The 23,519-nt window shown below is 42.5% G+C and overlaps 1 protein-coding gene across 3 annotated transcripts in view; it reads right to left on the bottom strand.

Moving 5' to 3' along the window:
• Positions 1-6,671, bottom strand: part of LOC121277593 (grainyhead-like protein 1 homolog) — a 106,917-nt gene extending 100,246 nt beyond the window's left edge. For 2 of the 3 annotated variants that reach the window (XM_041187116.1, XM_041187117.1), the window contains exon 1: positions 6,191-6,668. In XM_041187116.1, the coding sequence (XP_041043050.1) occupies positions 6,191-6,210 (20 nt within the window). In that variant the 5' untranslated portion in view covers positions 6,211-6,668. Of the gene's footprint in view, positions 1-6,190 lie in introns of all 3 variants that reach the window. The other variant, XM_041187118.1, reaches the window with a different exon arrangement.
• Positions 6,672-23,519: the final 16,848 nt, after the last annotated feature.

The raw sequence follows: 23,519 nt of genomic DNA, 5'->3' as shown, positions 1-23,519 counted from the left end.
AGGTCATTGATAAGGCAGCTGAAGATGGTTGGGCCTAGGGCACCATCCTGAGGAATGCTTGAAGCAATGGCCCAGGACTGAGATGATTCAACAACCACAACCACAAGCATCTTCCTTTGTGCTAGGTATAATTCCAACCAGTGGAGAGTTCCCGCCACCACCCCCCCCCCCCCCCCCCAATTCCCATTGACTTCAGTTTTGCTAGGACTCCTTGACACCACACTCAGTCAAATGCTGCCTTAATATCAAGGGCAGTCACTGTTGCCTCACGTCTGGAGTTCAGTTCCTTTGCCTATGTTTGGACCAAGGCTCTAATGAGGTCAGAAGTTGAGTAGCCCTGGCAGAACCAAAACTAAATGTCAATGAGCAGATTTTGCTAAGTAAGTGCTCTTGACAGCAACTTCCATCACTTTGTTGATGATCAAGATTAGACTGATGGGCTGGCAAATGGCCAAGTTGGTTTTGTCCTATATTTGTGGACACAACATACCTGGGTAATTTTCCACATTGCCAGGTAGATGCCAGTGTTGTAGCTATACTGGAACAGGTTGGCTAGAGGCGCAGATAGTTCTGAGGCAGAAGTCTTCAGTACTATTGCCAGAATGTTGTCAGGGCCCATAACTTAAGGTACACCATCTTCTTTTTAACATTCCTTTAATTCTTAGGTTTTCCATTTTTTGATATTTTAGCTAATCTTTCAGCAAAAATTCTAGTGTCATTCCTACTGCTGACATTAAACTAGTAGATCATGAGGTCCCTTTTTGAAGACAGAAATTACATATGCTGTACGCCTGTCCACTGGCACTGTTCCTTTTCCGTTGAACCTTTATGCACTGCAAATATATGTGCCTCTGCTGTCTCCTTCCCAGAATCCAAGAGTGTCTCCAGGTGTAATCCATCTGAACCTGATCATTTCCCCTTTGATCGCCTCTTCAGTGAAAACTAAGAAAAAGTTTCTGTTCTGTACCTTTGTCATTTCAGTATAATTTCAGTTTATCCTCCCTTTTGCGATCCTATTCAGATCTTAATTCTTCTGTCACCTATGTGCTTATAGAATAGTTTATTGCTTATTTTCATTTCATATTTCCCCTTGACCTTCTTATTTATCTGTTGCATCTCCTCCCCCAAGATCACATTCCCTTCTCATCCTCTCCTATATTATCTGCCTTGCATAGGCTTTTTTTCTTTAGGTTCAAATGTATTTTATTTATTCACGATGTTCCTTTGACTAGATCCTTAGCATATACTGGGATATATAGTGGAACTCTAGCTACGTCTCTTTTAAATTTGCCAACTGTTGATCTAAGTCTGTCAATATTTTCTCCAATTCACTCCAGCCTAATCCTAGATGCTCTCCCACACTTAGTCCTCCCTATCTCTTTGGGTAATTTCCCATTACTTGATCTAGCAGCAGATCCTCCCTTATTGAGCATCTTACATACTGGGCCAGAAGGCAGTCCTTTAGACATTCATAACCCTATCGCTATCTTTCCTTCTTACTCCCTCTCCCTGCCACTTTACTTGGGGATAGTTGAAATCTCTTTGATTATGATTTTTGTTTACTAATTTCATAGCTTTTCCAACATATTTTTCTTTTGACTTCCTTTCCAATATTCAGTGGTTTGTAGTCTCTAACAGTATGGCTGATCCCTTCCTAATCTTTATCTCAATTCATATCCATACAGGTTCTGTTTCTATTAGTTTTGTCCTTTCTTGCAACTGACATCATGCCATTTCTAATTAACACAGCTATCCCACCATCCCTTCTTCATCAGCTACTTTTTTCTAAGTACATTATAGCTTACAATACTTAACTGCCCTGTTTGCGGCCATGTCTCTGTTATCCCCATTGCATTTGTTTCCTCACTCCAACCAAATTATCTTGCCAAACTCAGTGCATGGGCACAAACATGAAGAACAATGTTCCGGTTGAGAAACCAGATGGCTGACAGTATGAATCAACACGTTCAGAAGTTCAGAAGGGAAGGAAGGAAACAGATGAGGGAAAAAAAAGTCTATTTAAAAAAGGCATTGACTTGGGGTCATTTTTGATTTGCAAGTTAGAAAACTGATCTAAATAACTCACATAATGACAGAATGCACATCCCAAAGCTATTTTTCCAATAGTACGCATGAAAAGTACCAACAGTATTTTTTTTCTCCAGCCAGAAATATTTTGTGCTTCACTCTTTTGAGACTAGTGCTAGAGTACTAAAATAGCTCAGCAAACTTACTATCAACCAAATCAACTATTGTACTATTACTGATCAGTTAAATTGTGGAGACTGTCATTTTCCAATAGCACAGTGATGCCCCTTTATAGGTCGTTTCACTGTTTTCATTCGTCCTGTCAAGTACATCGAACAGTATAGTCTAAGTACTGCATTATATGGGTGAAATTATGGAAAGAACAACCTTTGCATAAAATACTGCATACAAATTAAATGATAGTGGCAGTTACTGAAGTAATCAGGTAACCTACAGTCATACCTGTGTCCATTCAGCCTCTAGTTTCAATTCACATTGAATCTGACTGTAATTTTATACAGTTTCAGAAATTTAGCAGAAGGAAAATAATTAGAAGGCAGTTTTGGATAATTTCAGAGGAGAGAAAACAAACACTACTGATTACAGCCAAGTTTTTGAGCTCCACAGGTCAGAGTTCTTAAAAAATAATTTAAATGCTGCTTATGACTAGCCAGGTATAAAATTACGAGGTATTTTCTAGACATTTTTAATAATTAAATGAGTTATTTATTTAGAATGTATTTCTTCGTTTAGGGTTTAGCAATTTATTTAGAAGTACTGCATCTGATTAAACTTTTTTGATGTATGTTCTTCAGGCCAAATACTGTTAACCAAAATCTCAATGCGAGTGATGCATCAAAAATGGAAAATATAGAATGATGGTTATCTGTACTGCTTTACTTGGGTTCGCAGTAGGAATTAAGGCATTGGAAACCCATGATACTTGCAGGGGTTTTCTGCCAGAAAAGTTGCACTAAATCAGAGATTCAATTTAGAAAGCACCCTCCACATAAACATTAACCCTGGATTTCAGGATATATATCCTTCACTTATATTTGCACAGTTCCCCTAGTTCTTAAAGTCCAAAGCATTAACTACATTAAAAAATAATTAGAAATTTAACAAGGGTTTCATATCAGGTTCTCAGTCTGGGGTCCCAAACATGAATAACTTGAAGAGATGTGCACTCAGTATAATCTTTTGCAAAAGCTAATTATGTGTCTAATTCGAAGAAAGGAGGGAGGGGGCAGGGGGTGGGAGAGTGAGAAAAAAAAAGCATGAAAACATTTTCAAGTATTAACTAAGAATTAGGATATCAGAGGGAATGAATAATAAGTGTGAATAAGAGAGTCCTTCTGTCAGATGCCAGAACTGAAAGCATAATGGTCTTTTTGCCTGACATGTAAAGCATCTTGCTGTTGATCTGATTAATGGCAGTGAAACGTTGCCTGGCTCGACATTCTTCAGGGGAGTGTATAAAACAAACTTGTCTCACAGGGTCATCAGATGAGGGATCAAAACGATCAACCCAACGCAAGTTGAAGAATCCTCAGCCTCCTCTCTCTTTTACATTTGAGAAAGGTGTTTATTGCTGAGCACCTGCCAGCCCGACTGTTCGCCTGACTCAGGGATTTTAAAGAGATGACGGCCAACGCCTAGCAGGTGTAGAGTTTCATCGCTGCCAAGTGTCTTCACGCCATTTTTCCTTCAAGCCTCCTTGTCGAAACTAAACGCGAAAGCCGTGGCCAAAAGTTAAGAAATCCCATTGTGCCTCGGGTGGGGAATGTTGCTCTGATTTAGAAATGTCATATTACTTGTAAGGAGAATAAATTGAAAACAGGGATGCGGGAAGCAGTGGGACACTTCCTTCAACATCAAACAAACCATCTCCCGGACCAAAGGCGAGGGAACGGGTCTGTGCTGTCGCCTAATCCAACAACATTTGTTTAAAAAGCCGAGCCCTGTCCCTGAGATAGTCATCTCCCCTTGCTGCCTCCTCCTTGCTCTCTAACACAGCGAGCTCTTGCTGAGCTCTGACCGCCTGCTAAACTGAATTGAATTTCAGGCTTTTGATGATCTCAGCCTAATCCAACCCCAATCCCCTGGAGCAGCCACAGTCCCACTCCCCAGTGTTGAAATTCTCACTGTTGCTGACTCCGGATCCCAGAGAACGGACAAATCAAAGGCTTCTCGCCGCCGGACTATCAAGTATTCTCATCGAAGTTTCCTCAGAATGAGAGCTTCTCAACCGACCGTCGTTAACTTCGGCGGTAAATCAGCAGAAATCCACATCCCCCCCTCCCCTTTTTTCCGCCCGTTAAAGGAAAAACCGGGCCAGGAAATTCCCGGTCTGATCGGGAGTAACCCTGTGCAAACTTGCCACACAACTTCAATTATCAAAACACGGTCGACAAAGTGGGTTTTTCTTTTGAAAAGTCGACGAATGCAACCATTCCCCCCATCACCCCGTTAAAAAAAGACTCCTGGTGGAGCAGGTGCTGCTGCCTGAGTTTTACTTTGACAGGTGCACTGCATTCCCACGCATCCACTATTACCTGAGCCGTACCAGCTCCGCCGAAAAACCACAGCAGCAAAATCAGCTCACAAACACCGCGAGCCCCCCCTCCCCCCACTCCTCACACAAACACCGCGAGCCCCCCCCCCTCACACAAACACCGCGAGACCCCCCCCTCACACAAACACCGCGAGACCCCCCCCCTCACACAAACACCGCGAGACCCCCCCCTCACACAAACACCGCGAGACCCCCCCCTCACACAAACACCGCGAGACCCCCCCCCTCACACAAACACCGCGAGACCCCCCCTCACACAAACACCGCGAGACCCCCCCCTCACACAAACACTGCGAAACCCCCCCCTCACACAAACACCGCGAGACCCCCCCCCCACACAAACACCGCGAGACCCCCCCCTCACACAAACACCGCGAGACCCCCCCCCTCACACAAACACCGCGAGACCCCCCCTCCTCACACAAACACCGCGAGCACCCCCCTCCTCACACAAACGTCGCGAGCCACCCCTCTCAAAAACACCGCGAGTACCCGCCCCCCTCACAGACACCGCGAGCCCCCCTCACACCCTCCCCCACCACAAACACCGCGAGCCCCCCTCACACCCTCCACAAACACCGCGAGCCCCCCTCACACCCTCCCCCCACCACAAACACCGCGAGCCCCCCTCACACCCTCCCCCCACCACAAACACCGCGAGCCCCCCTCACACCCTCCCCCCACCACAAACACCGCGAGCCCCCCTCACACCCTCCACCCACCACAAACACCGCGAGCCCCCCTCACACCCTCCCCCCACCACAAACACCGCGAGCCCCCCTCACACCCTCCCCCCACCACAAACACCGCGAGCCCCCCGCCTCCCCACCACAAACACCGCGAGCCCCCCTCCCCCACCACAAACACTGCGAGCCCCCCTCCCCCCACCACAAACACTGCGAGCCCCCTTCCCCCCACCACACACTGCGAGCCCCCCTCCCCCTCACACAAACACCGCGAGCCCCCTCACCCCCTCCCCCTCACAAACACCGCGAGCCCCCTCACCCCCTCCACAAACACCGCGAGCCCCCCTCACCCCCTCCACAAACACCGCGAGCCCCCCTCACCCCCTCCCCCCCACAAACACCGCGAGCCCCCCTCACCCCCTCCCCCCACCACCACAAACACCGCGAGCCCCCCTCACACCCTCCCCCCACCACAAACACCGTGAGCCCCCCTCACCCCCTCCCCCCACCACAAACACCGCGAGCCCCCTCACCCCCTCCCCTCACCCCCTCCCCCCACCACAAACACCGCGAGCCCCCCTCACCCCCTCCCCCCACCACAAACACCGCGAGCCCCCCTCACCCCCTCCCCCCACCACAAACACCGCGAGCCCCCCTCACCCCCTCCCCCCACCACAAACACCGCGAGCCCCCCTCACCCCCTCCCCCTAACAAACACCGCGAGCCCCCCCCCTCCCCCTAACAAACACCGCGAGCCCCTCTTACCCCTCCCCCTACAAACACCGCAAGCCCCCCTCACACCCTCCCCCCCACAAACACCGAGAGACAGAAGGGCGCCGGTCTCTTAAGGAGTTTCCTGAGCTGGGCGGAAAGCCCTAGGAGAGCGAGTCTCTTCACTTACTTGTCGTGTTCTTGTGTCATCTTCTCCCCACACACACTTGGTCGGTCGGTCCAACTGGACTTTCTAGTTGGGCCAATGTGCGGCTAAACCCGAACCGCCAGCGTCTAAACTCAGCGCGGGAGCAAAACGGGTTTTTCTGAAATGTTATTTGTTTTTTTTTAACTCACTCGCCCAGTCGTGATGTAGCTGATTCAGCCGTGAACCGAATTGCAGGTTTCAATACGATTGGACTGTCGGACTGTTTTTGTTATTTTCTCTCTCTTCCCCCTTACCTCTCGTCCTGATCTGATGGCTGATGTGATTGGACATGCTAATGATTCCAGGTAAATTGGGTGTGCTCTCAGCTCTGTTCTGCAACCTGTTTCCGCTGAGAGGGTGTGTTGGATGTTCGATTTACTCGTAGCCAGAGCTGCATGCAGAGTTGACGGGGTACGTCTGTGCCCCTCCAACCATCAAAAGCATTTCTATATGGATATAAAAACAAAAAACTGCGGATGCTGAAAATCCAAAACAAAAACAGAATTACCTGGAGAAACTCAGCAGGTCTGGCAGCATCGGCGGAGAAGAAAAGAGTTGATGTTTCGAACTGTTTCAGAACTGTTGAAGGGTCATGAGGACTCGAAACGTCAACTCTTCTCCGCCGATGCTGCCAGACCTGCTGAGTTTTTCCAAAAGCATTTGTATAGCGCCTTTCACCATTTCAGGCGATCCCAAATCGCCTTCCAACCAATGAAGTACTTTTGAAGTGTAGTCGCTGTAGTAAAGCAGGAAATCCTGCTGCAGAATTTTCACATAGCAAGGTGATAATGACTAGATACACAATTTTAGTGATGTTGGTTGATCAATAAACATTGGCCAGAAGAATCCCCCTCCTCTTCTTGGATATTTTACCTCTTCCTGAGGGACTGGGACACTATCGTTTTATCAGAAAGGTGGTACCACTCCCTCAGCACTACCAGAAATGGATGAAACACAGCTCAGGAAAACATTCACACACCACACTAAAAATCTCAAATAGCAAATCATATCACAATAAATCATGTTTAATTTAAGCACCCCATAAGGACTGTGCGTTAATCCACCCCTGCACATGATGATGGTTTTAGGCTTGAATTTCACCTTGGGTTCACAGCCAAAGTGATGTGGAAGTTGAAGCAAATTCTTGGAACATTGAACTAAAGATCAGTAATGTATAGCACTAAAAGGAAAGCAAAATGAATGACTAGCGGAATGTCAACAAATGTCTCCTTTCTGTCCTCTCTGGAGATTTTTTGGAGGGAGGGGTAAACACATCTAATCCTGAGGTTCTAGATTTTTAAAATATTTTTATATATGTTTAAGTGCAAAATGAGTTTAACTTATAAAGTAATTATTAACAAAAATAATGAAGTTCAAAATAATAATGAGGCACAATGGATGAAAATAGGGGATACTACAATTTGCTACACATGAATGATCTATGAGGCTTTGAAGTGCCGTTGAACTTTCTTAAGGTAACATTTACTGCCCGGTTTAGTACACTGTAAGGAAGACTCAATGATGAAAACATAATAGCTGACACAAATAAGGAAATTTAATAACTATAATTGCAAAATAAGATGTTACTTTTAACATCAATGCTCCTAGTCAATTGTTCATTTACTGTAAATAAAAGCTATTTCTAACATTCAAATATAACAATCACGAAACCAAAATAAATGCAATAATTTCATAAATGCATGCTTTCAGTGATGTTTTCTGCCAGCAGCACTTTTTGTGAAATCCACCCAAAAGTGACTGTTAACCCAAAATATAATAATGAATAGTCAGCATGAATTTCAAAAGGGAGCCTTGCTTGATCAAACTCATGTTCTTTGAAGTGGTAACAGCGAGAGTGGACAATGGTAATGTGGATATAATTTATCTAGATTTCCAAAAGCCCTTCGATAAGATGCCACATAATAAAACTTCCAATTGCTATTGCATTATGAGTTACAGCTAACAGAGTTCTGAAGCTGGACATCCTTTTGAATAGCTCTCCTGTATGAATTAGATGAGGAGGCCAGTTTCATGAAGGGACAAAATCCTCAGGTGCAAAAGCACATGTGTCCTTCACCTGCATATAAAAACAAACAACTCCTACCTGGGTATGTCAGAAGAAACCTGCCTTCACCACCCACACTTCACTGAAGCGCCAGTGATTGAATTATGGCTTCTGCTGCAGGCTGACTTGCAGATAATATAAAATATTGAGATAACTCTTAATTACGGTTGTGAAAGTCACAGCAGTACTAAGTTTCTATGTTACCAGATTCCAGCAGGCCACCTGAAGAGACATCTGCCAGAATATCAAGTTTCCAGCAAGTGATTGCACCATTTTCATAAGAGAGAAATACCTTAATAGCTGTTCCAGTGAAATGGCAACACGAACTGAAGAGTCCTACAATACAGGGAGCATCTGCAATGCTTTTATAATGTAGTAGTTCACATCTTGAAATTTGAAGTACCTGAGTGTATGAACTAATGACTATTGGGGTCAAGGACTACTGATTGTATCAATGGCTAATAATTCCAATTTGAAACCTCCACCCATGCATAACAGGTAGGTTTGAGTGCAACGAGGTGTAAATATAATGCAGTCCATGCCACCACTGAAATTACTATATAAAAGCAACAACTTCATACTTTGAACTACTCAGGTGAGTGTTGCTCATCAATCCAGCAAAGGTTTCCAAAATCATCACCATCTCCTGAATGGTGCACAATATTTCCACAAAAGAGAAGTGAATACAGCAGGATAAACAGCCAGCTCCAAGATCACGGGATCAAGGAAGAGGATGTTATCAACTCTAAGTGGTAGAGATAAAGGCAGATGCAGAATTCTGATTGAGATCCACGTCCAGCAATGGATACATTCTACCACTGAGCATCCATGCCACTGCTACAAAACCCCACACATTGTATAAATCACAGAATCACAGAGCAGAAGAGGCCATTCGGCCCATTGAGTCTGCACTGACACGTGAGCAACACCTGACCTACCTACCTAATTCCATTTACCTGCACTAGGCCCATAGCCTTGAATGTTATGACATGCCAAGTGTTCATCCAGGTACCTTTTAAAGGATGTGAGGCAACACACCTCCACCACCCTCCCAGGTAGTGCATTCCAGACTGTCACCACCCTCTGGGTAAAAATGTTTTTCCTCACATCCCCCTAAACCTCCTGCCCCTCACCTTGAACTTATGTCCCCTTGTGATTGACCCTTCAACTAAGGGTCAGTTCGCCCCTCAGTCTTCTCTGCTCCAACTAAAACAACCCAAGTCTATCCAACCTCTCTTCATAACTTAAATGTTTCATCCCAGGCAACATCCTGGTGAATCTCCTCTGCACCTCCTCCAGTGCAATCACATCCTTCCTATAATGTGGCGACCAGAACTGCACACAGTACTCCAGCTGTGACCTCACCAGCATTCTATACAACTTCAACATGACCTCCCTACTTTTGTAATCTATGTCTCGATTGATAAAGGCAAGTGTTCCATATGCCTTTTTCTCCACCCCACTAATATGCCCCTTCCATAGAACATGCTGCAAATTACTTGAAGATGAACTGCAACCTTCATGCCTTCTACCATCACTTGTAATCATTCCATGCCCTTTCCTAATCATCTTTTTCATCAAGGAGTAATAAAAGATCATAATTTAGTTTGCGATATTTACATAATTTAAATCCTCTAAGTTCTACCATCCTTCCTCCTGGTGCCGCTATAAAAGGCTTGAACTGATGAATGGCAAGTAACGTTCGCACCAAACAAGTGCCAAGCAACGACCATCTCCAACAAGAGAGAATCTAACTATCTCCCCTTAACATTCAATGGCATTACTATTGTTAAATACTCCACAATCAACATCCTGGGGATACTGTGGCTACAAGAGCAGGTAAGAGACTGGGAATCCTGCAGAAAACTCACCTCCTGACTCCCCAAAGCCTGTCCATCATCTACAAGGCACAAGTCAGGAGTGTGACGGAAGGCTGTCCACTTGCTTGGAGGAGTGGAGCTCCAACACCACTCAAGAAGTTTGACAACATCTTGGACATAGCAGCCCGCCCAACTGGCACCCCATCCACCACTTTAAATTCCTCCACCACCAACGAACAGTGGGACCAGTGCATACCATCTCCAAGATGCACTGCAACAACTCACCAAGACTCCTTGGACAGCACCTACCAAATCTGTGACCTCTACCACCAGAAGGAAAAGGGCACAGGTACATGAAAACCTGCAAGTTTGCCTCGAAGCCACATACCATCTTGACTTAGAACAAGTGAACTATTCCTTCAATGTCATTGGGTTAAAATCCTGGAACTCCCTCCCTAACAGCACTATGGGTGTACCTGCACCAAATGGACTGCAGTGGTTCAAGAAGGCAGCTCACCATTATCTTCTCAAGGGCAGTTAGGAGTGGGCAACAAATGCTGGCCTAGTCAGCAATGCCCACATCCTGTGAAAGAATAAAAAAGTGTGCTTTCCCTACTCCACAATTTATGTCTAAGCAGTCCTTGAAATGTAGGAGCAACTCTGATGATAAGACACTGTTGGTTATTGCAGTTCTGTAGGGATAAAGATAGCTTTGAACCTCTGGCCACTGGGTCAGGGGCTGGTTTTTCAATGACTAGAGCCATGATAATATCACACAGTGCCTGCAGTCTCTGCCTGCTTTCTGACAATTTATCAATCTTATGAGGAAGTGGATTATGATGGTGTGGATGAGCAGGAGGACACATCTACTGGAAGCTATTGCATCTACATGGTGGCAATGTCACCGGACTAGTATTCCAGAGACCAAGGGTAATGCTCTGGGGACCTGGCTTCAAATCCCACCACGGCAGATGATGAAATTTGAATTCAATAAAAATCTGGAATTAAAAAAGCCTGATGATGATGACAGAACCATTGCCAATTGTCAGAAAAACTCATCAAGTTCACTAATGTCCTTTAGGGAAGGAAATCTGCCGTCCTTACTTGGCCTGGCTTACATGTGACTCCAGACCCACAGCAGTGTGGTTGACTCTTAAATGCCCCCTGAACAAGGGCAATTAGGAATGGGCAATAAAAACGCTGATTTAACCAGCAATGCCCACAGCCCATGAATGAGTAAAAAAAAGTACTGTGCACCTCAGCTGGCTGCTCAGGGACGAGAGCAGTCTTTGTGGTGTCTCTGCTACAGGTGAAGTTCATTGTCATAGCGCTTTCCAGCTATTCTCCCACTCTGTCAAATCCAGCAGCAATAGACTTTACAGTCACAGCATTTGCATGGGGAAGTTTGTCTGCACTTGCTTTCTCTGTGCTTCAGGGCTTCCCTACAGATGAACATAAAGCTGCCACTTACACCGCAGCAATCTAACAAGTCCCTTTTGTGTAACTTTGGAATTGCACAACTGGTGCAGGCCACTGATGAGAAACTCAAAAAGACAGACAGGTCTTTTACTCTTCTACTAACACCTATTGGAATGTATTCCCAGTAAGGTACCAATTCCTTCCCTATAGAGCAGAGAAATGCCTGTAATGCTCTTTCATATTCTTCTCCTGACAGCTGTACCTGTTCATCTGTTCCTCTACATTTGTGAGGAATGAATTTTGGTGCATCGGCAGTCCTTGATGCAATCTGCTCTAATGTGCCAGGGTAGATGTTACCATTTGTTCTGCCATCATCTTGGGAAGAATCTTTAAGGGAAAAAGATTGACAACGGATGCTGGCAGAGATGACCCATTGCAATTTTTACGGGGCGCTGCCTGATGTATTTACCTGCTTCTGCTCTCAGGGTCAATTTGGCCTACAAGACTGCAATAACATGTTGAGGAAACATGCATCTTGGACCTTTGATTTAACAGAGGGGTGGTCCCCTGCCCCTTTACTGAAAGTTGTACTGCAGCCCTTTGGGGGACTGCAGTACAACTTTCTTCAGTGACTCCTCTGAAAAGGAAGGACCCTTTTCCACAGATTAAAATGCTTATGTCTTCTTCCTTTCAAGATGTCAGTGGTTTCTGCCTCAACCACCCTACTGTGGGAAAGCATCACAAGATTTAACAACCTCCAATTTCTAACTTTTCTCCTCACTCTCTTAAATACCTATTTTCAATTGATGATCTCATAATATTGACTGTCTTACCAGGAATAATAGTCTTTCTCTAGTCATCCTTCATAATTTTAATGCCTCAAATTAGATCTCTCCAACTTTCTCTGTTCCAGTGGTAATAGTCCAAGTATCTCATTTTGGAGCTGCAGACTGACAAGTCCCCAGGTCCTGATGGACTTCATCCTAGGGTCTTAAAAGAAGTGGCCAGTGATGGGTTGGTTTTAATTTTCCAAAATTCCCTAGGTTCAGGGAAGGTTCCATTAGATTGGAAATAGCGAATGTAACTCCTTTTTCAAAAAGGGAAGGAGACAAAGCAGGAAACTACAAGGGAAGTGAATACAAAAGTAAGGAGGTTATGCTTCAGTTATACAGGGCATTGTTGAGACCACACCTGGAGTACTCTGTACAATATTGGTCTCCTTATTTAAAGAAGTTGTAAATGCATTGGAAGCAGTTCAGAGAAGGTTTGCTAGACTAATATCTTGAATGGGTGGGTTACCTTATAATGAAAGGTTGGATAGGCTAGGCTAGTATCTGAAGTTTAAAGAGTAAGAGGCAACTTGACTGAAACGTATAAGATCCTGAGGGGACTTGACAAGGTGGATGTGGAGAGGATGTTTCCTCTTGTGGGAGAATCTAGAACTAGGGGTCACTGTTTAAAAATAAGGGGTTGCCCATTTAAGACAGAGATGAGGAGACATGTTTTTCTCTTAGAGGGTTGAGCGTCTTCAGAACTCTTTTCCCCAAAACACGTTGGGAGCAGAATCTTTGAATATTTTTAAGGCAGAGGTAGGTAGATTCTTGATAAGCAAAAGGGTGAAAGGTTATTGGGGGTAGGTAGGAACTTGGAGTTGAGGTTACAGTCAGATCAGCCAGGATCTCATTGAATGGCAAAGCAGAATTGAAGGGCTGAGTGGCCTACTCCCGCTCCTAATTCATATGTTTTTATGTATGTCAGTATGTGAGTTTCATATAACTTGATTCCTATCCCTGGCTTCATCCTGGTGAATCTAGACTTTGATTTTCTATTGTTTTAATAATCTTTATACATTGGGACACCCATAACTGTATTCTTACTGGGACATGATCATTTCCTTGGACTTCATAATCTCTTTGCCTGTTGTTCTATGTCCCTAATTCTAAAACCCAAAATGCCATTGGCCTTTTTATGGCTCATCTATCTGCACTTCCAAGGAATTATGTATTTGAACCCTTAAGTGTCTCTGATCCACACCCTTCTTTGCTGAATTTATATTCCCACTTCTTTTTATCCCACCCTTCCCCAAAAACACCAACTCACATTTCTCTGCATTAAGGTTATAGTGTCAATCTTGGCTCAGTGGCAGTATTCATATATCTGAGTCCGAAGGTTGTGGATTCAAGTCCTATTCCACAAATTTGAACATAAAATCTTGAAATAGCACTTCAGTCCTCATATAATCGAAGAAGGAATGCACTGAGGGAGTGCTGCACTGTCAGAAATGATATTTTGCAGATGAAATATTAAACTGATGCCCACATCTGCCCTCGTCAATCATAAAAGCCCTATTCAAAAAAGAGCAGGAGAGTTCTCAATGGTGTGCTTGCCAACATTTATCTTTCACTCAATATCACTAAAGCAGAATATCAGGTCATTTATCTCTGTAGTTTGTGGTACCTTGCTGATGGCAAATTGCCAACCATGTTTCCCTACAACAAAACAACAATTAAAAAGTACTTCATTTTCTGTGAGGTTCGACAGTCGTGAAAAGCTCTATATAAACATAAGTTATTTCTCTAAGTTGAATCTGTCATCCATCAGTACATTTGTTTCTGCCCTCTTAAATGCTAACAACCCTCCAGGTGTTTGTCAAATCCCCTACTTTTAGGACCCCAGCAAATTTCAATATTGTTTTCAAATTAACAATATGTATGAATAACACAATCCACTGTACAATCCTTCTCCAGTCCAAGTATTACCCATTAATCCTGATCATTGTTTCCTGTCCATCAGGAAACTTTCTATCCATCTAGCTACATTTCCAAATTTCAAAACAATTTGTAACAATCCTCCTATGGCACACCTTCTCAAGCACCTTCTGAAAATTCACATCCTCTGTGTCTACTCCTTTCCTGGGCATATGAATTCAAATAGCAATGTTTTCAGCCCCCCTTTTTAGTGCAATGTTTTCAGTCAGACCTTTTTCTGAAATTTCTAAGAAAATAATTTTATGGACAAAAAATTGGTGACCAGTTTTGATTATCTCTTGAGCTCAATAATAAAAATAACTGAATCACTTTTTAAGAAAAAATAATTACAATATCATTTAGCATCGAAATTACAACATTTTTTTATTACAAGTTGGTTAAGTTCACAAATACAGCAAAGCTGTACAAGGTGTGCTAATTCTACTGTTTAATTATTCTATTATGGCTTAAGATCTTTGGTAGTGAAGTCTATAAGCAAGGTCTAGTATATTGTTGTTCTGCTATTATCTCATGGCAAGTAGACACCTGAGAGCACAGGTCAAAAGCAGAAGCTGCAAGAACCTAAGAAGTGTTATCCATGTGTGTCTTGCACTTACTCTGAATTTATCTAGTTATTTGGACAGGTGAAAACCCTAGAGGATACTCAAGAGTAGTCCAAACCACAAAAGCCAAAGCTATTTAGAGTAACAATCCCATAACAACCAAAAATGTAACAACCATACCTTGTTACATACACCAGATCACAAATGTGACTTCTGCAAATATATATTAATAAGCCCATATAAGAAAATGGTAAACAATGGTAAACTAAGAAAATTTTGAGTAAAAACAATTGACTGCAGGAATTAGAGAAGATATAAAAGAAACAATTCAGATTTAGAAAGTAATATGCAAGGGTCTGAACTAGTACACATACATAACAATTTATTGGGATAACATGAATCATGCAATTTAAAATTCAGATTTCCATCTAACAGCCTTAAAGAAACAAGGAAAATCAACAATTAGCAAAATGAAGTAAAATGAATAATCACAGATGTATTAACAAGTGTGAGACCCCAAGAAATCAATTCCCTTTTTACTTTTCTTTATTTATCACTTTGTTTATTCAACATTCTGTATTTAATATGTAATTGGTTGCAAATATACCTTCTGTTAGCTTTTTCCCTTAAAAGTCAATTCACAACCAACACCCCCATAGAGACAATGAACCAGTCTGCTCAGGAGTGGGGGATATTGTGCTCTGAAGTTACCGTCTTGCCACACCTTTAAGTTACTTCAGCTAATACATGTGTCTCCTGTTCTTTCTTTTGCTTCAGGTAAAATAATATATTTCTGTTTATATATTGTTGTATAGCATAACCAAGCAATGGCAGATGCTTATTCAAGATAAAAGTTTGACTATGTTTAAGATGCTCTGGATAATTGTTAACTTATGGTTCACATTGACTTTATTTGGAAAAGCTGGTATTATTCCATGTATTGAACCAATTTATGATTTTATTATTTCCAGCAACTATGATAGCCATGACACATGTAGTAAGGTCAAGTTCAATACTAGAATACTTGTTTAGTACTTTGTTTACTAGAGCTTAATCTTTCTGATGGATGTAGTCTTAAAAGTTGAATAAGTTATGTATATAATTATTTTGATATCAACAGAAGTTTATAATCATTAGATTATGTGAAGCTATATTTACCATTGGAGTGGGGCTTAATTGGCTTGTTAGAGAGACATTTATGATTGTAACACTGCAATGAGTTTTCATTCTTGTACCTGATTAGTTGTTTAATGCAATTACATATGTGATTGCACTATGGTGCATTAAATCAAGTGCCACTCCTTTTGCTACTTCAACCTATACACACATGTCTCCTTTTCTCTCTTCTTTAGGCAATTAATTAGGCAGATAAATTGAAATAACGGAAGGATTTATTAAAACCATCGAGAAATATCATGCTCATGTCATGCAAATACTTCATAACAAGGTTTGGATTACTTGCCATGGTCCGTTTAGCGTAACCCCAAGAAAAGGCTGGGTCAGCCTCATAGTTCAGCAATTTAGATGCTCATGATAAGTCCAGAACTTGAATATTGCTGAAAAAAGACATGTTGCTGAAAGGTTTCATCTTGCACTCATCAGGACAAATGCAAGAATGTCAAATTTCAAATTATCACAACAATTTATACAACAGGAGAAAAGGGTGCTGATTGGTTGACAAGATGTTTCTGATTGGCCGAAGTGTTGTCATGGAGAAATGACATATGTTCATACACAGGGGCCTGTTCCCTGCAAACAAAAAGAATATGTTCTAGCTTTGCAGCTTTTTTGAATTACCTGGGAGCTTGGGGAGCCTATAGATCCACATTGCTTTCTCTATGGCAATGCCTTGGCTAATCAGAGTTGATTTTGCAAACCAATCAGCACCCTTTTCTATAGTATAAATTGTCGTGATCATTTGAAATTTGGCATTCTTGCATTTGTCCTGATGATTGCAAGATGAAAAGCTTTAGTAACATATTTCTCTTTTCAACAATATTCATTCTAAGTTGCTATTACAGGTTTGAGACTGTAACTGACAATGGACTGCACAAGTCCCTGCATGTTCAGTTTTATCAGTTCTCAATAATAAGGAACTCCCCTTTTATAAGCATGTAATATTGCCTTAGGGTTAAAAGCGTGGGAAAAAAATGTACTATCATTCTGTACTTATTGGATCTCAAATTTGAATTAAACCTTAAAGCACATCTGTTGGAATATGTGGCTGGGCTGTTCTGCTTCTGCCCTTATCTAACTATGGTTTTCGGTTTTTAAAAGGAATGGGTGCAAAACTATGGGCTAGGGGTCAGAGAATTGGAAAACCCTATAGGAGAATTTTAATTACAGGTGGGCTTTCAGCCTGCTTGGGAGTCACAGTACAAAGTAAATTAGTGGCTAGTCCTTGTTAACAGGCTGTAAGCCAGCATCCCGCCAAAAAAGCCAGGAAGTTGGCGTAAAGCAACTGCTCAGATATTAAAGTTGGGTGTCTTGGAGTCTGCTGTGCAGCTTCGTGGTAAATATAGGGATAGGAGGTGGTGGAGGGAAACAGTAGTTTGGGAAAGGAGATTCTGCATGGGTGAGGGGCTGGAGAGTGCAAACAGGGGAGGCCTCGACTTCCTTCTTGGGGCCTGGAGGAGCTCTCCTCCTATTGATTAAAATGCCACTGGTCTCAGCCTGTCAGGAAAGCAGCAGCAGGTTTCCTGCTCAGGCATAATGTTAAATTAGCAATCCAACTCTGATAGTACCATTGAGACCTGATCTAAAGAAAGATGCACACTTTAGGAAGGTATTTTCGATGTCAGTAATTTAAAATTGCAGTTAGAAGTATCGGGGCAGGAGGACAGTGAACAAGCTTTCTGCTGCATTAGAACTTCCCCCAACCCAGTTTCCACAGGGCAGAGGAAGTTAAAATTGCCTTCATATGCCTGCAGTTTCTTTCTTACCAATATTAAGAAGTACAATGAACAAGGGGCTCCAACATATTTTTTTTATTTTGGATTTCCATTATTTTTACTTTCTTTTCTCTTTATTTGCAAATGATGCTTTTAACATAGAAGGTACTTTGTAAAGGAAGGATTGCTAAGCATTGTTAAGAGGAATGGCCAAAAACAAACTGACATTTGGCCGCTCTCCAAATTTTCCCGTCCTGCCTGTAACAATATCTGTCACTGGCGGGGCCCGAAAATCCCAGCCTAGGCTTTAATGAGACTTTTAAAGATGAGAAGAATTTAGTACAAGATGTGGAATTTTATGGCCCAGTTTCGGACGGGCCAGAGCCATAAAATGCAAATGGGACAGAAAACCCCACCGGTGGTAGGGGCTGTAAAATTCCACCCAAGGGTATTTAATCAGGGAGTTCCAGAAAGTTAAACCTAGACAGCTGAAGGTTCTGCCACCAGTGCTGGAATGGAAGGAGGAGTTGCAAGTGATGCTAGCTAGGAGGAAAGGGCTGGAGAGGTTGCAGATATGTGCTGTAGGTGAAACTTGAAAATGATTTGAAGACAAGAATGTTGAATTCAACAGAGCAGAATTTTCCATCAGTCATACCCAATGTTCAAACATAAAGTAGGCATTCCAATTAGAAAATTGGGTAGAGATCTTTCTTATTTGCCCAATTTTGTATGGGGAATTTAAATGGTCTCCAAATGCACTTGGCACTTTGTGGCCAGCTGCATATAAGTAAAGCCAAAATTATGTCATAATCGTGCACACAATTTTCTGGCAATTCTTTCAGTATCATTTTGTATAATTACACACCCATTTAACTCAGTGACTGCCGCATCAATTTTCTAGTTTGAACTTTTTATGTGCTCCATTTCCTTTCCCTCCACCTCATCCTCTGCCTATACTGCAACATAGGTTCCCATTTCTTATTAGAAAGTATCATACCATGTTTATCTTGGAGACCTTAACTGAGCAAATGAGACACCTCAGTAGTACCCAGCTAAAACTTTGCTTCTTTGCTGCATAGAATCAAAACCTTGAACAGCTTGTGCTCCACCAGTAAAAATTTCAAACCATAAAAGCTTTTATGCTATTGGGTTCTTCTCAATCAGGAAACATTGCCAAATTAGGCAATTGTTCAATGTATCAAGTAAATACCAATCCAGTGCTCACAAGGGCCAACACCTTTGTGACATTTTCTGCAGCGAGACATCAACTCAGGAAGGACACATAAATTCCATCAGGCAGCAGGTTTCAAGACTCCTGGGTCTCATAAATAGAATTAACATGGATGTTGTCACTGATTCAGATGCCACAATACAATTTTTAAGTGAAGAGAGGTAATTGCTAAGATCCAAATATTGTAAAGAAAATAAATTTGGGAAATGAAGTGTGGTGAAGCCCGATGTTTTCTCTTGTTTTTTAAAGTTATCCTTTTGTGGACTCTTGCCTTGGGGATCTGATGGAATGAAAACAGTGAGGTGATACAGATAGAAGAAGATATTGAAACAAAATTTTACACACTGTAGCTCTTGGCTTGAGGAGTGTTTGTGCGTATGTATAGTTTAGGAGAAAACCAAAAGAGTATGAATAGAAATTTCATATCCTTCTCATGCATTTGCATCCTGGTCCCTTATCCTGGGAAGTTGAGGAAGTCTTGTGGTGCAGTGGCAGTGTCCGTGCATCATGGCTAGAAGCTCTGGGTTTAAGTTCCACTGATGGCCATAGGCCTTACATTCATAACATGGCCACACAGGTTGATTATCAGCCTGCAAATTCTTCCAATATGCCTAATGGAAGATGGTAAGAGCAGGAGAGTTTCCTGGTCAGCCATACTGCAGAAATCAATAGCACACCACTGCAGTACTTTATCAAGTGTAATCATGGACTGATCCAATGGAAGTCCACAGTCACCAGCACTCTCTTAGGGCATGGTACCTGAAAGAGGAGGATGCTGGGAAGGGGCTTCATAAATATTGCAATGGATAGTCACAGCTGCCTAAAGTGATAACTACATTGATTAGATGCAGAGGTATTTACTTCAAGTTTTCAAAATAAGTTAAACCGATTTTAAGATAATTTTATTTATATAAGGAACAAAAACTAATTTGTTAAATTTCTCTAGGTATAGAAGAGTAAGTGATATGGGACTGCTTGGGTATCTTTCATTAAGAATTTTATCTCTGCCTGCCTGCTGTCTTCCTTCCATAACATTTATTGTATATTTATTGCAATCATTACTCCTATGAGTGACTGTATAATCAGAGCTTGTCATTTTGTCCATTATCTTACTCTATTAATTTATCCTTTAATCTTAGTACTGCAATTTTACACAATTATTTGTCACAGACTTTATCCCCTAATCCTACCTGTCTACTATATTAAAATTAAGACTTTAATTGCGCACATTTAAGGTGGCTGGGGGCGGTGTTGTAGGTGGGCGGAATCTATCCCACTATACAGTAGGCTCTATTCCACAGGAGATGCATGATGCAAACATTATCACACTATACAAAAATAAAGGCTACAGAGGAGACTGCAACAAGTACAGGGGCATGTAATTCCTTCGGATCACTAGGAAGGCCTTTGCTTGGATCATACTTAAAAGACTCCATCTACTTGTGGATCGAGTGTACCCGGAAGTACAGTGCAGTTTCTTAGCCAGCAGATCTACTGTGAACATGGTCTTCTCCATATGCCAGCTACAAGAGAAGTATAGAGAACCGGTAAACACCTTTACCTTACTTTCATAAATCTCACCTAGGCATTCAACACCATCAGCTGAGCAGGAGTCTGCAAGATTTTGGGGAAAACTGGCTGTCCACCAAAGCTCCTCAGTCTCATCAACTCCTTCCATAACAACATGCATTGCATTGTACAGTTTGATGGCTCCACTTCCAACAGTTTCAGAGTGAAGGATGGAGTGAACCAGGGCTGTGTCCTAGCCCCCACTCTGTTTTGGCATCATCTTCTCCATTCTCCTGACCTTTGCCCTCCCTGCAGATATGGAAGGAGTCTATTTGCAGCGTTTCAAGAAGGCAGCTCACTGCCACCTTCTCAAGGGCCATTAGGGATGGGCAATATGTGCTCACCTAGCCAGCTATGCTCACATCCCATGAATGAATTTTGAAATTTGCATATTAGGTCAGATGGCATGCTCTACAATCTATCAAGACCCAAAGCGAATTCAAAAACACATCGTGTCCTGATTAGAGAACTCCTCTCTGCTGATGAAGCAGCACTAGTCTCCCACATGGAAACTCAGCTACAAAGACTCATGGGCTGTCTCATGGACTGCCTGCACCTTGTTATCCCTGACTATAAGCATCAAAAAAATCATGGTCGTGGGACAAGGTGTTGCATCTCTGCCCCGATCACACTGAAAAAACACTCTGCTGGAAGTGGTTAGCAAATTCTGCTACCATGGGTCCACAGTGACAGACAATCTGTCCCTTGATACAGAACTTGATAACTGCATAGGGAAAGCAGCTACCACCTTTGGCCCAGTCATGAAACACACATGGAATAACATCAACCCTTGTGACCAAGCTGATGGTTTATGAGGCCTGTGTTCTCTCAACTTGCTGTATGGCTGTGAAACATGGATGGCTTACAGCTATCAAGAAAAGAATCTCAACAATTTCCATCCTCGCTGTCTGTGGCATATTATAAGTATATCCTGGCAAGACAAAATCACAAATGCAGCAGTCTCTCTCACAGGCAGAGCTCCCAGGTCTGTTAGCACTCATCAAACAGATGTGGGTTCGTTGGCTTGGGCATGTCTGCAGGGTGGAAGATGGTCATGTAGCCAAGGTCTTTCTATATGGTGAGATAGCCAAAGCCAGATGATCAAAAAGAGGCCTAAAGCTCCGCTTCAAGGATGCATGTAAGTGTGATATGAAGGCCCTAAACATTGATTATTGTATCTGGAAGTCACAAGTTGATGACAGAGGAAAATAGCAACACCTCCAGTGGGCTGGCATGCACCACCATGATGACAAGTGGCTAAAGCAGCTTGGCAATAGATACCAATGCCGAGAACAACAACAACGCAGAAGGACGTCTGGTAGCTTCATGTGCAACACTTATGGCAGAACCTGCCTCTCAAGGATTGGCCTCATCAGCCATCAGCAAAAAAAAAAATTGAAGACATCCTATCTGAAATGGATTATTTGCTGCATGTCCATCATCTTTCATAGATGGAAGGATGCTGACGCGACTGATGGGAAATAGTAGTGATTTCACAATTGGACAGAACTTGTGGAGCAGTCCCCAGTGTGCTAAGAATTACACTAACAACCAATTTAAGATTATCAGCTGGGCTTGCTATGTGGCTTCTTGAGATTGCTAGAAGCTATTTATATTTATATGCAGGGCTATGTCCTCTGCAGGTAAAAGGAACATGTCCAGGCATTGCGCCTTCTTTAAATTAAACAAAAGCCTGACGGATGAGAATTCCCTAGTGCATTCTCCATGGCAACACATTGATCAACCAGAGTTGACTTACCAATCATTCAGCTCCCTTTTCTCATGCAGTGTAAATTGTTGGTCCCTTTGAAATTTGGCATTCCTGCATCTGTCCTGATAAAAGTGCAAGACTCAAAGTTTCAACAGCATATCTCTTTTTTTTAAGCAATACTCAAGTTCTGTACTACCAAGTGACTGTTTACATACAATATTGCTAAATCTTTAGACAGTTAACCTTAGAAAAGATTATTGATCTTGGATGGACCTTCATGCTAATTCGTAATGCTGACAAATAGAATGAAGGGACTTTATTATGATGAAAGACCATGTAAACTTGAGCTATGAAAACAGATGCCTCAATTCAGGCGTTTAATGTACTGAAGAAAACTGACAAGATAGATAAAAATGTCAGAGGCTAGGAATCCTGCGGCTAGTAACTCACTTTTCGACTCCCCTAAGCGTGTCCATCATCTCCAAGGCACAAGTCAGGGTGTGATGGAATACTCTCCACTTGCCTGGATGAGTGCAGCTCCAACAACCTCAAGAAGCTTGATACCATCAGGGCAAAACAGCCTGTTTGATTGGCACCACATCCACAAACGTTCACTCCCTCCACCACGGACACACAGTGGCAGCAGCGTGTATTATCTACAAGATCCATGCAGGAACTCACCAAGCCTCCTCAGGCAACACCTTCCAAACCCACGACCACTGGCATCTAGAAGGGCAAGGGCAGCAGATACATGGGATCCCCACCACCTGGAAGTTCCCTTTCAAACCATTCACTACCCCTTATTTTGCCATTCCTTCACTGTCACTGGGTCAAAATCCTGGAACTCTCCCCCTAACAGCACTGTGGGTGTACTTACACTACATGGACTGCAGCGATTCAAGAAGGCAGCTCACCACCGCATTCTCAAGAGCAATTAGGGGTGATCCCATGATGAATAAAAAAACATGAACCTTCTGTTAGGGAATCTGGATCAAATGGACAAAATTAGAAATAAGTCAGGCCAAAGTGAGTCCAGATAAAATGTCTACAAATCATTGAGATTGTACTGCTGCAGATGAACAGATATATAATCAAGTCAGTGTTAAGAAGGGAGACTAAGGGAGTAAGGTATTAAGAAATAGAGGCATGATTACAAGCAGGAGGTAGCACTTCTGACAAAGAGTGCCAGATCACTGAATCAGCCTTGTAGAGAAATAAATTAAGATTGAAAAGATATAGTGAGATTTTTGCATATTCATAGTCAACACTAGAAAATCTAAACATTTAGACAACTA

Source organism: Carcharodon carcharias, chromosome 5 (genome assembly GCF_017639515.1).
Source record: "Carcharodon carcharias isolate sCarCar2 chromosome 5, sCarCar2.pri, whole genome shotgun sequence".
Taxonomy (NCBI): Eukaryota; Metazoa; Chordata; class Chondrichthyes; order Lamniformes; family Lamnidae; genus Carcharodon; species Carcharodon carcharias.
This window is presented reverse-complemented; position numbering and strand designations above follow the sequence as displayed.